Raw genomic sequence first — 14,367 nt, forward strand, 5'->3', positions numbered from 1 at the left:
TAAGAACGATTTTTGATGATGGCAGATAAGCAGCTACCAGGCAGCTACGAGGAGGATGTGCTTTCTGGGAAGTGGGGGGAGTTTGTGGTGTGAAAGCAGGCAGGTGTTCACTGTTCAGAAACTTGCAGGCAGTATGTATCTTTTCTTCGAGTGTTATAGCTCGTGCGGTCTGTAATGTCTAGCGATTAGAGACTGATCGGAATTAAATCATTCACGCCACCAAATCTGCTGGTCAGTTTACAGGTATGGACGTGTTTCATGTCGAATAGGTAAACTTGAAAGAGTCGTATAAGACCAGAGTCTGAGTTTTATACGTTTTTTAAGTATTTAAGCTGTTAATCTTTTCTAAGTTTTCATTTTGGAAGGTGTTACTTTTATAGTAGCCTACTAACGTTACGTTACGAAGCTAGAAATATGAAAAACTTAATATGCGTTTCTTGTACAATGTTCACCTGAGTAATGCATGTTATGAAGCCCGCGGCAGTGACAGTTTAAAAGCGTGAACACGGAAAGCGGAACACAACGAGAATTTCCAAAATAGCCTACTACTTTTTTTTAATTTTCTTTTTGTTTTACAGTAAGTTAAACATAATTCTTATTGTTACAATTTTTATTATTTTTTTTAAATAAAATAAGCGTCTGCTCGCAGATCCCGTTTAATGTATTTTGATAATTACAGTATTTTGATACTGTACTACATATTTTCGGTAATAACTACAGTATTTTGTGTATTTAAGTGTAGCGGTAATGGAAGTTATTGTATTGGTATCCTCTCTGCCCCATTTGTGCTTGAGGTTGATGGTCTTACTTGTGATTTCCCATGTCTCATGTTGGTTTCCACTGCATATTGAGGTGTTTTCCGCTGTTTATGTAATGTGCATTGAAATGTCATACAGTAGCAGAGAGAGAGAGAGAGAGAGAAACCCTTGGCATAATTGTGGGTTGCTGTGTTGCAGTAGCCAAAGGTTGTTCATTTTCTCAAATACAACTTTATTTCACAGGGTGATCTTGCAGTCAAGGCTTCCTGTATTCATATCTTATTAACCACATTACAGATTTTTGTGCTGACTGGGGATATGAAATGGCTGCAGCTCTTTTGTATTAGGCACAAGGATGATGCCTGCTCAGCACTGCTTACAATATAGGTAAAATATACCTCCCATAATGACACAAACTTTATCAAGATAGCCTACTTATTTTTACTTATGGCTAGTAGATTAAGAATTTATAAACATAATATAAAATATGGTGTGCAATATTAACATAAACCGACAGCTCACACTGGCACTGGGCTGTCTTTATTTTTGTGACCTGTTTATTCAAACATTCTTGTCTGGCAGCCACCTTCTGGCATCTGGGAACCAGTTGTTAGGTTTTCAAAATGCATGAAGAAGGTTGTTTGATTGAAACATTGCTGTTTGAATAAATATTAAAAAGTCTGCAAGCTACAGCAATATTCTCAATCTATTGTAGTGTCATTGTGTCTTGTCACTCTTCAAATGTTGATTTTCCATTTCTTTTCAAGTAGGGCCTACTCTTTATCGGAATTTTTCAGGTCTTACGTTTTCTTTCTCATTAACTAGGAATCTTTCTCCATTTGACCACTACAGTTTACAATCCCTCAACTTTCCAGAAGAGAACGACGAGACTATGGATAAAATCATTACTGAGGACGGCATCTGTGACTCAGACTCCACCGATTCCCAGCTCTTCCACGCTGACTGTTGCATGTCTGAGAATGAGTCTTTGAGCGCACAGGCTGACTTCACGGATATCTGCCGAGACAGAAAGACCAACTACAGATCCACACAGTCCAGCTACAGACCTTACCAGCCCCCGCTAGGTCTACCCTCCGGCTACAGTCCCCAGACGCCCTATCCCAGTCAGACGGAAGCATGTCTGAGCACCCTAGAGCCACACAACGGAGACCTGCTCCACTCGAGTTCAGTGGGCAGAAGTTCAGTGGGATACCCTAGTGGCAACCTTCCCTCTTGCTTGGTGTCTGGAAATTACTCCAGTTATCCTGGTGATTCCTGCTACTCTTGCTCTCCAGACAGGCACAGTCTGGGAGAGGGGAGCCTAGAACAGCCACGTTCACTGCACTCTATCCCAACTGCGTTCCCGCCTCACAGCTACTGCATGCCCGCGCAACCCTGCGCGTCCCGTGGGCCGCCCTGCTGTAGTCAGCACCCTGTGGATGTGTATCAAATGGATCATGGCTGTCATTACAGACCACATTACCAGATGCCCTGTTGGCCTTCACGTAAGTCTCAGTTCTTTGTAAAAATTGAGTCATAAGTGATTTGTTTAGTTTTTTTTTTTACATGAAACTTGGAAAATTGTCAATCAAGACCATAAACAGTGATGAATAATACCAGCTTTTAAAACAAGCCCATTGTCTTTAAAATGACTTCTTAATCATACGCCATCTTTATCAGGGATCGTTATCAAGCCTACGGCAAATCCAGTCTGTGCCAAATCAAATTTATGCAATTTAGTTGAGCAACAAGTTTCCATTTCACCCAACTTACTTTACTGTCAGAAGGTTAAATATGACTATGGTATGTCATTTCACACCTACATTTTATTCACTGAGCACCAATCATCAATATAGTTTAGACAAATGTTGAATGTACTGAAATACTGTAGCTGAACCATATTTAAATTAAGTAATTGTAGCCCTTTTTGTTTAAATGCATAATTTCTGAAGTGGCTGACTGGCTGTGTTTGCAACATCTTCCATTGCATTACAGTCGACACATATATAAACTTCCCACTTTAATAAATGTATAATATATCCTACTGTTCAGTGATAGTCCATCTGACATGCCTAAAAGCTGAAAGTCTAACTTTTCTAAAGCTGATTGGTTGCACAGACGAGTGAACTGAACAATGGCTTTTTTTTTTTTCATCTTAATTGACAAATGGATAAAGAAAAGCAGCTGATAAATGTCTTTTTGAAATGTAGTTTACAATGTGGATTTGAAAATTACTTTTAATTTACTATTTTATTGTTTTATTTAACCACATTTTAATCACAAATTAATGTCAGTTTATTTATTTTTTCCATGTAAAAGTAGTTTTATTTAACTACTTTAAGATATTAATTAAAATAAACATTTTAAAGTCTGTTGATTAGGCCATTTAAAAAAAAAAAGTGATTATTTCTATTTTATGTTTCAAACTTATTGCTTCATTTTAAATATTTGTCTGGCACAGTTAACACTGAGCTATTACTGCAGGTGGTAAACGTACTATTAATAAAATGAGATGTTTGTGTACATTTGTATTGATCATGCCAGCAGAAATTCATCAAATGATGGAAAAGCATGTTATAAATGGGCAAATATTCATAATAAAAGTTTTTTTTTTACTTGATCTGACTGACAAGTAACTCAATTTATCAGGCGGATCTAATCATATTAAATAATATTTTGGTTTCAATAAAACCTATTTGTTAGGTTACCTGATAAAGCATTTTTACAGTCTATGCAGATTAATGTCTCACTCACTTCGTCATTTCATCTCCAACAGGCCTTGAAAACAGCAGACAATCAGCCTCAGAGTTCACTCATAGGTAATGTATAATAGTGGTGGGACAATTAATGTGGGTCTTGTATTGATTGTAGGTGATTTTACAGGTTGCTGGTTTTCAATGATGAATTCAGCTCAGTTTTCTGAGGTCTTTATGCAATTCTCTTGATCTCTCGCAGTGGCCACACCTCTCCTCATCCTCGAGCTAAACAAACTCCAAGCACAGCGCCTCTGTCCCTGGAGCAAAGTGAGTGTACACACTGATGTTGAGCAACACTGAAAGAATGTGGAATTTAAATAAGATGTGTGTGCCAGTAGTTTAAACTTGATCATATCTGTTCTTCTTCAGAGTCACCTGATTATAAGGTGATTGTGTTAAAGATGCTATATGTAAATTACATTTAGTTAATGGAACTTTAAATCAAATTAATTAAAAAAATTAATTTCCCAAAAGGACTAATAATATAATATAATAATATGTAAAGGATAATGTACATCCAGCCGGCTGTTATCGCAAAATAAACCAATCTTCAAAGGAATAATCTACAATTATGATTTTTGTCATAATCGTGCAGCCCTAACGTGTAATTAATAAATCGATGAATTGCATCTAACAAAACATTTTTTTGTTTATATGTAATTATGTGTGTATATATGTGTGTGTGTATACACAAATATGTTTGTATGTATGTATGTATGTGTGTGTGTGTATATATATATATATATATATATATATATACACACACACACACATATATATATATATATTATATAAACAAAAACTTTTAGGTTCCATGCAATTAATCACGATTAATCAATTTGACAGCACTAAATATAATATAATATCTTGAATTATAATTCTGGAAGGATCTATTAAATGTTATTTTTCACTCTTCATTATTGCAGGGAAGGTGTTTGTTACTTATGAAGCAGACAGTGAAAAACATGTCAAAGAGATCATCAACTTTGTTGCCTTACTGAGACACAATGGCTTCTACACTCACGTAAGACATGCAACCTGTGCCAAACACTGCCTTGCAGCCATGCTTGTCACCTGATACTGGGTCTGTCAGAGATCTTGTTCAGTCCATTTGTTCTTTTTGCACAGATTGACATGTTTGAACAACAGTTCAAGAGCATAAGCAAGATTGACTTCATGGAAAGATACATCAGCGAAGTAAGTAGACCCCCTAGTATTTCAGAGAGTGTGTTTTTTATAGTTTGACTTGCACAGCATAAGTTCTAGACCACACTGCAGCTTATTTTGGCCAAGAATCACCTACAGGGTCATATTGTAAGACCGAAAACTGTAAAGCAACCAAACCATTTTTGTTTTTACAGGCCATTCAGGAGCAGGTTTATTGGAAAGAGATCATATTTCACAATATAGATTAATAGCATCATATTTCACAATAATTGACGTTTAAATATAAATTTGTATATAAAACACGAGAAAAAGACACCATAAGACATTTTTGCATAGTGATGTGTTAAATATGACCTCAAGATGGTTTTTATCACTCATTAGCCTAAATCATCTGTGGATGACTGTAGTGCTTCTACTCTGTATACATACATTTTCATCTGTGATCATTCTTTTGTATCTATTCATTTCTGAATAGGCCATAGGTCATTTGTGAAGGTCTATCTATGACATTTTGGCTTCTTAAATAACCAAATTCTAATGCATCATCAAGGACATGAGACGTATGTAACCTCTTAAGCTAGGAGAACTTGTTCAATGGTTGCATTTATAAAGCAATGCTTACTATTGAATTGCAAGCAGTGGGAGAACTATCGCTGTTTATGGTCAACACATTTAGCCTATTGGTGGGTGCTCTCCTTTGATGAGGATGTCTTCAGTTCTTACAAATCTCAAAAAATGGTATCATTGATGTGATATGTCTGATTAAACGTCACTGTTTAACCTTATAAACCGTACAAATGCCAAGGATTGATCCCTGACACATAGTTGACCTTACAATTAAATTTTCCCTTTAAAATGAATGTCTACAAGTAAGTAGTTTTATGATGCCCAGGTATTCTTATTTTGCATTAATCTGAATGGCATGGACAAACTTAGCACTAACAAATCCAGCAAAACTTTTAATTTTATGCATTTTTAGACCATCTAATAAAAAAACATGTAACCCTGAAACAAGTAGTTCTAATTCATTTAATTCAGACCTCAAGAGGGGGAGGACATATTTCTGAACGATAAACCCTGCTTTTCTAGTTTCAGCATTTACAGAGCGAACAAACTTTTTTAATTATTATGTGAAGTAGGCCTAATTGCTACTTTCTGTCCATAAAGTTGTCTTATTTTGTGTTTGTTTTTTTAAATTGCACAGAAAGACTATCTGATCATCATAGTCATTAGTCCAAAGTACCACGAGATTGTGACCAATGCCTCGTTTTACATGGAAAACGATGAAACGCTCAACACTGTCTACATACACAAGCAGGTACAGCTTACAAATAATTAGTGGAAATAGCTTTTTCCTTATTTTTCTTGTCAATTGACTTAAAAACTTTTTGTCTTTTAGTTACAAAACGAATTCATTCAGAATGGGGCCAGGAATTATAGATTCATCCCCATTTTGTTTCCTGGTGCCAAGAAGGTAAAACTGTCTATCTTTTCAGCAACTGATTAAACTTATTTAAAACCCATAGTTCACCCAAAAATAAAAAAACATTCATCATTTACTCTCCCTCAAGTTTTCCATACCTGTATGAATGAACCTTTCTTCTGCTGAACACAGAAGAAGATATTTTGAAGAATGTCAGTAACCAAACAGTTGATGGACCCCATTGACTTGGTATTTTTAGTATTTACTATGGTATTTTTTTCCTAATATGTTAGTCAATAGGGCCCATCAACTGTTTGGTTAACCATGTTCTTCAAAATATATTTGATTTGTGTTCAGCAGAAGAAATAAATTCATACAGGTTTGGAACAACTTCAGAATTGAAAACTAAACTATCCCTTAAATGAAAATGATATTTTTGTTTAAACAAGTACTCGCTCAAAGAGCCAAAATCCTCATTTGTGATGAACTATGATAACAGCAATAGACATCTGTGGTTGTTTGTACAATGCTCTGGTAACACCTAAAGGATTACTCCAATATATTCCTCTTAATTCCAGTTCAGATGTAATGATGCCTCTGCGTTAGTTTACAACATTTTTGTCTGCTTTTCAGTGCCATGTCCCTTCATGGCTTCAAAGCACGCAAATCTTCACCTGGCCCAGGGACCGAGATGACATTCTTCGTCGACTCATGCGTGTTGAGAAGTACAACCCTCCGCCCATTGGAGAGCTGCCCACTATTGTCTCCATCCCCATTTAGTTGATGAGGTTTCCTAGACCCATTATATGTCAGTTATGGGCAGGCCTGTGATCCATTTTAAGTTTATTTGCACCTCTGAACTGCTAGATGATTGTTTAGTATGTTAAAACCCCTGAAGCTTATGTCATAGTTTGTAATATTTGAATGAAACTCCTGTCATTTAATTAATATTTCACCACTCATGACTGTTGAATAAATCAGATCCCTACTAGTGTTGTCAAATCGATTAATCGTGAATAATCGATTCTAAAATAAAAGTGTGTTTATATATATATGTGTGTGTGTGTGTGTGTGTGTGTGTCTGTATATATCCATCTTTTAAGTTTAAAAATTTGTTATAAACTGTGTGATGTTTTGCCAAAATTTTACCATTGTTAACAGTGTAGAGATGTATGAAGCAAAACTCACACAGAATTTACTTTCAAACTAAGCAGCTTTCTATTGGTCAATGCCGCAAATCCGTTGCGAAATCTGCGTAGGGAAATCTTTCGCCCTCACACAATGTGCCTGACCTTGTGGATTCTTATTGAAATGTCTGAATTTTGAAAATTCCTAAACAGTGAACATTTTTCTGTAATAATAGCTATGTAAGAACATTTTTAACCTTGACTCACCGTAGCAGACCAGGAACTTTTAAAGACATGTATCCTTTTCATCACGCTTCTTTGCTGTTGGATGAACCTGAAATAGATGGAGGACATATTTGACCTGGTACTATAATATCTTCACACACACACTGTAGAGAGTTTATTATAACAGACTACTTGTGCTTAGTACGCCAGACAAAAACATTTAAATTCATTTCAGTTAGCAGGTTTCCGCAGTCATGCTGAGATTTCATGATCTTTCATGTTCCTAAATGAGGCTGACTTGTTTTTATCAGCATATCCCCTTTTATTGAACGAAATAAATTTGGTTTGTTTGTACAACTTATTGATCAAATTAGATGTCAGAATCAGGGACATTATTAGTACAGTTTAACGTACCATGTTTTTGAGTTGTTTCAAGAAACTGAATTGAAAATACTAGTGGAAGATCCTTGGGATTTTATTTATTAGATGAACGGATGTGTGTATGAGCACAGATTTATGTTTAGTGTTTTGCCATAAAAATGTCATGTGGTGCAGAACAATACCTGCCTGAGGCTATTGCCACATGCTCTAGAGACTCAAAATGAGTAACTACTCAACACTGGCTTTTTTGAACTGATAATATGTTTATCTTGAAATGCAATGTCACTTTGGATAAAAGTTTATCAAGCAGAATATTCAGGCAAAATCTTAAGTGAATAACTTAAATATCTGTCTGTTCCCCACACAATTCTATTTTAGGGTCACCTTTTTGCAGTTTTATCAGCTTTGGTCCCCCATCCACTTTTGGTTTTATGTAAGAGAGTAGAATGTCTTGTATTGGAATGACCTGAGTAAATGATATCAGAATAAAAAATTGAGCAAACCATTCGTTGAAGCCTCTGAACCCTGTTGAACATAACAACAAACCTGTCAAACATCTGTCATGCATGGAATCTCCGAGAGCTCAACCCAGTTAGTTAGTTACCGAAGGTTAATTAAGCCCCATTAAACAAACTAACCCCTTCTATTGAGGCTTATCAGGAATTAATTATTATAAATCAGCCGTAACAATATAATCAAGGGGATTTGGTCATGGAGAGACTGACATTATCCTCATTTGAAACAATATTAGCAGAATCCAAAAATGATTTGCTGAGGAGAAATGGTTATCAGTTTGTAATTAAAATGAGACGAGAAACAGAATGATTGATTACTCGACGCAGTGACAGAAAAGGTTATGGGAACAGGATCTCTAAAGTAGTCTTTTTATAGCTGGTTAATTTCTAGATGAAACAAGTTAATTCCAGGAATATGTCATCCATCAACTGCACCACGGCTCTGTGAAATATTGTGAAGGCTTGTCACTGGCAATAGGAAGTGACAGTGTTTTAACATCTTTACATTCATTTAGTAAATCCACAATGCATTAGAGATGCATCAGTCATCATCTGCAGGACAGAGCTGCTGTTCATTGCTTTGTTGTGCCTTAAGATGGCACTGTTCACATGTGTTATTACTGTAAATGGTGAAAAAGATCATCTTTATTCTTTATCTTTATCCATGTGATAACAAATCATGGAAAAAGTTTTTTGCAGTGTGCCAATAAATAGTCCGTTTTATGCCAAAAAGGCCCAATAAAACGTCTTAAATTATTGCATAAAACTTTCATGTTTAATTAGCAATTTAATTATTTATGTTTTCTTGGGATAAAGCAAATTTTTTAATAAATTAAAATGTAATAAAACAAAATAATTAATGGCCTGTCAGATCCCTTTAAGGTTATATTCTTGTAAGAGTGCATCTTCAATTATTTAAATATACATTAAAATATGAATATATTGAATATGAAAATCTTTACATTAATGTTCAGTGACTTTTGTAATTATTAGTTTTGTAATATGTTAAGCACTATTTTATGTTATAATGTTTCTCCAAAATATTATTATGGAAGTTTATTATAAAAATGTATTTTAGTAGCTGCAATTTGTTTTCCAATTAGGTAGTAAAATATATAATTCAGGTTTTTCTACATGTCCTCTAGTTACACTGTACGTTTAAAATAATCTGAAACAAATGAGGTAATATTGAATTTGTCTTTCTAATAGCAGGATACTGCTGGGAAAAAAAATTCAGTTTCTGTACATTAACATTCTGACCTAATTAGAAAAGAATCCACGATAAAACATGATCTGCATTGCTGTTGCAGTCCTGTAGGGGGCAGTATCTCATCAGCACTTTGTTTCAGATAGTTTTTCAGTTCCACCCAGAATTGAAGGTTTCACACATTCTATTTTTACACTGCTGAATAATTCAATACAGAGCCATATATGATCAGTGACATTTCCTCTTTTCTAGCAGTCTGACAATGGGGTTGCATCACTTGATCCTCGATGTGGAGTCTAGAAAGTGATATACAGCTGTGAAACTATGAATATCTTTGTTCTAGAACAGAAAATGACATTAATAAATATACACAATGACCTAAAAACCACCCTCGATTTTCAACTTCAACTGATTCTCTGTTTACAGAAAGGATATAATGATGCGAAACGAGGCTGCCATAATAGATTTCTTTGAGCATGCTCTGTAATGGTCTGTTGCCATGCTTCTGAACCCCCACTAGATCAGTGACACAGTATTTCATCATTAAATTCCAATTTAATATGTTCTTTATGGCAAATAAGGACAGGAATATCAAAGAAGGAAATGAACTCTCATAGGAAGAAAAAGAAGTGTTCAAATCACATTTTTGATGCTTACGAAGGCCCTGTATTTCTTTCACTTTGATTGCATTTTGTGGGAACGTTTTATAGGAGTTACTTCAGGAAGTATCGAGGGAGTAATTCTACGCATGAAATCTTGGCTTCTGTTTCGTTCCTGCAAGGGGAAGCCGGGGTGATTCTTAAACTTGTAAAGTGTTGTTGCCATGGTAACGTCACAGTTCATCAAGGTTCCGTGTAATAAAATGAGTCAAAGTTTAAATGGCATTTATGGACAAATGCAATAAGAACATGCTAACATACATGCTGATATTCATCAAAAATGGTAATGAAATCATATTAATACTAAATTTCACCTCTGAAAGATTTTGCCTGTGCTGACACTTTCTAGCCGTTATTCAAGTAAACATTGTTAGTACTGTAATTATTAGGCCTATATCCAGTTCTCCACCAAGAAGTGAGGGGGGAAAAGCAAGCAACATCTGCACTCACATTTTCTAATTGTGCCTGTTACCATTCTCACTATGTGGAGCTCATTTTGGTCAGGAATTCAAATGTGTGTTGGTCGCATCAGGTGAGATACGTCTAAGAAAACGAAATAAGCTTTACCTCCATTACATCAATGCAGTTAGGCTCAAAACTCAATGCTTAGGTCAGTTCTGTGTTCAAGGGCCTCCTCCAGAAAAATAACTGAGTCTACAGCAGCAGTCTTTTGGGAAAAGCCTTCATCTCTTGCCCTGTGGGAAACAATGAAAGCTGAAATGAGACAAAAATCAAAGTAGTCATCTTCCCAGACCTGCTCTTCACTCAAGAGCAGAACGAGTCCTGACAAAAACGATTGAACTGGTAAAAAGTCTTTCTGTATTACTTGAAGTTGTGACTGTCGGATATTTCTGACCTGAAATGAATTACTTTCTAATATTTTTTGGTATTGAGACACTGCAGTGTGCCGACAATAATTAAACCTGGAACATGGGAAGTAACTCAAACCAAGGAAATCAAATTTTAAATCAGATTATTCCAGTTTATGAATCATTCCAGATTCCCCAGAAACAAACCCTCAGAACCACTCAATCTCTTTCTGAAGCCATGTTTCATGGTTTATTTTAAACTTTCAGTTTTTTTTTTTTTTAATAGCTGAGAAGGAAGAGGCAGAGCTTTTCTGGGAATGAAAACAAGTCACTGTCATTTACAAGGATTACTTTCAGCTATAGGCTAATATTGCATTTTTATGTTTGGCAACATGAGCATGAATGTCTGGTATTCAGACATTTGGATATTTTATACAAGTTCAATAAACAAGAAGCTATACAACTAACATTTTACTGACATATTGGCAGTTACCTCATACATTTTTACCCCAAATATATTTCAGTATATGTTCCAGACTAAATGCATGTTTATATCTTAAAATATGTCAGTGCCGTTGTTTTGTCTCAAGATGCACATTAGTAATGTTTTTTTTCTAAGGTATGTTCATAAAAGCTATTTAAATGCTCTAATTGAACTAAGGCCCAATCCTGGCTTAATCTAAGCCCTGTCTGTGAAACCAGGCCATAGAGTCTTAAATCAACACTTAATTAAATTTGAGGGGGTTGAAGAAAATATACCTCATGGGTTCCAACTAAGCAGTAAGCATCAAAATAGATCTATTGAGTTTCTGATTTATTAAAAATATGATTGAATATAAGCTCTCAATTCTATAACTAAAACATATCTCAAACTTTATTACAATGTTCTTATTCATGTCTTCCTGTGCCCCAAGGCTAGGAATTGACATGAATGGCTGTCCATTATAAATGAGCATAGTATGGAAAACTGGGTCAGTGAGTGGAAGGTGAAGGATTCCATACATATTTTGCTCATGTGATGGAATGCCAAAAGAACCATTAAAAATCTATCTATCTATCTATCTATCTATCTATCTATCTATCTATCTATCTATCTATCTATCTATCTATCTATCTATCTATCTATCTATCTATCTATCTATCTATCTATCTATCTATCTATCTATCTATCTAACCACCCACCCACCCACCCACCCATCCGCTTTCTTTATATTCTTAAACTGGAGCCCAAAGCAAATCCTGTATTTTTCTAACATAAGGCATGAGTATCACACCAACCTCTGGCTCTTCTTTCCAGCTGAAAAAGGTACATTTAAAATAGCAGAAAAACACTCATGCCCTACCGTGACCCCGTCCTGTTATAAAGAGATGAAAGAGAGAGAGAGAGAGAGAGAGAGAGAGAGAGAGAAAGAAACGAGGAAGATGGATTAATTACCACAGTCAGTTTCCACTGTCTGTCCAGGGGAGTCTCTATAGGAATGTGGGTCCACCCAGACCCCTGCTGCTCTCTCCATCTGTTCAGCACTGCTCACTCCCTCAACAGTAGGCATATCAAAAGGTGCATCGTTTCTGATGTGCCTTAATTTCAGGGAGAGTAGAGTGTCAAGGATGTGGGGAGGTTGTCTTCTGGCGTCGAGATCAATCATTTCCGTACCATACGCTTTACTGTTGCATCGGTTGCTTTTGCTCATTTATATAATCTTTTCATTTAATGTTTATTTTTTCACAATAGACAGCGTTGGAATGTCTCATACATTTGTAAAGGCTGGATTCAGTCTGTCGTCAATTTAATTTCACCTTCCGCACACAATTCGCAGAAGGGATGAGATCAGGAGATCAACTGTACCAGCGAGCCCTGTAAGGATGTGGGCATTTTCTTTATAAAACGGCATCACAAGTAATTTTCAAGTATTTGCAGAATGTCATTTTAGATGGAAACTTGTGGAGACACCGTGTTACAAATCTGCAGAATCTGAAAATGAGACATTCGAACTGCAGGTGGCCTCCAAAGATGACTGAACGTGGTGACACTACAAGGTGACATATTTCCAGGTCATTGCTTTGATGAAGCAGATAGGGGAAATGAAGGTGTTGATCATAACTACAGCAAAAAAGTTGTTCTCTAAGCGGCTATACTGTATATTGAATACAGTTGGATAAAAAAAAAAAGGAGAGAGATTCAAGTCGTATTGGCAAATGTGCACAAGATGTAGAGCTCATAATCTAACAGCCAATGATGTGTAACGAGCAGACTTTGCTAAAAAAGGATTTTATGACAGCATCTCTATTTATCTCAAGTTAAATGTGATGCTAATTTGGAATTAAATAATTCAATGTGAAGAAAACTATTTGCAGTTTGCCCTTGTGAATCCTCTGTGCTAACTTTTTCAGTATGTACATGATTGATGGACCTCTATGTGCCAGCTGAATGAGAACTTTTGATCATTTGGAACAGAAATAGGAGCATTTGCACACATGAATGATCAAACTAAAAGGAGACCCCCTTCCTTTTTTTACGTACATACACCGGGAGCTAAATGTTTTTCCACATCATTTTAACCTAAATCAGTAGAATAATGAATTTTACAATCCACTGCCTTTTTCCTCTTCCTTCTAACAGTTCCTAGGCGTGTGCTATCATTGACTGGCAAGCAGAAATCTCTTGGGATTACAGTACTTTGTTTAATAAATGTAGCATATAATAGAATCACAATCTATATTGAGATGCACAATATGAAGTATACATCTAGCGGTTTAATATTCATGATCTTCAAGATGATGGTTTTAAATATTTATAATATTTATAATATCGTCGAATATCATCAGTATTCAGAGAAGTAAGTCAGCCGAGCCCCAGCAGTAATCACCTGGCTGAGAGGTTTAGGTTATAACTTTATGATAACAGAATAGGTCATTTAGCAGTTCTTTGTAATTCCCTGTGGTCATTATATGCAATATATTAAAAGGAGCTCTAACCGAAGGTGATGTGGGCTTTGACATAAATGTATTTGAAAAAAAGAGAAAAAATGAACGCAGTTATTGGAGAAGACAGCGAGCAGCTTGAAAAGATTAACAATTTGATGCAGATTCTGTCATAAATAGGACATTGGTAAATTTGTTGTCTTGAATGCAATGTGACCCAGGTTAACACGAGACCTCTGTTGTCACGTTATCTGTGAACCTGCGAACAAACGAATGCAGCTCAGACAACACTAATACATAGAGGAGACGTCAAATGGTATTCTAAAAACAATACCAGGCACGTAAGTAGAGAGTTGACTATGAATTGTGTGCTTGGAATATCAGGCCTTATTATAATGCAGGCAGCAATTCGTGTAAA

At 35.7% G+C, this 14,367-nt stretch overlaps 1 protein-coding gene across 8 annotated transcripts; it reads left to right on the forward strand.

Moving 5' to 3' along the window:
• The first annotated feature begins 14 nt into the window (after positions 1-14).
• On the forward strand, positions 15-7,154 carry traf3ip2l (TRAF3 interacting protein 2-like). Of its 8 annotated transcripts, none has more exons than XM_084426155.1 (10): positions 15-131; positions 1,056-1,145; positions 1,611-2,263; positions 3,535-3,577; positions 3,714-3,781; positions 4,441-4,538; positions 4,643-4,711; positions 5,886-5,999; positions 6,081-6,155; positions 6,738-7,154. In XM_084426155.1, exons 2-10 carry the CDS (start codon positions 1,114-1,116, stop codon positions 6,882-6,884), a joined length of 1,299 nt encoding a protein of 432 aa, XP_084282281.1. In that variant the 5' UTR covers positions 15-131; positions 1,056-1,113; the 3' UTR covers positions 6,885-7,154. The 8 variants fall into 8 exon arrangements, with proteins under 8 accessions (XP_084282281.1, XP_084282280.1, XP_084282277.1 ...); XM_084426154.1 differs by having other exon boundaries at positions 66-243; XM_084426151.1 differs by having other exon boundaries at positions 67-243; positions 1,584-2,263.
• The last annotated feature ends 7,213 nt before the right edge of the window (positions 7,155-14,367 follow it).

The sequence above is a fragment of the Rutilus rutilus genome (genome assembly GCF_951802725.1).
Source record: "Rutilus rutilus genome assembly, chromosome: 12".
NCBI lineage: Eukaryota > Metazoa > Chordata > Actinopteri > Cypriniformes > Leuciscidae > Rutilus > Rutilus rutilus.

What these genes read in the sequence shown, in the direction of transcription:
- traf3ip2l (XM_084426151.1), top strand. Translation starts at nt 1,114, where the DNA reads ATGATGCCTGCTCAGCACTGCTTACAATATAG. An exon ending in CAGCACTGCTTACAATATAG is followed by an intron (nt 1,146 to 1,583) that starts GTAAAATATACC and finishes CTCATTAACTAG; the next exon opens with GAATCTTTCTCCATTTGACC. An exon ending in GCCTCTGTCCCTGGAGCAAA is followed by an intron (nt 3,782 to 4,440) that starts GTGAGTGTACAC and finishes TCATTATTGCAG; the next exon opens with GGAAGGTGTTTGTTACTTAT.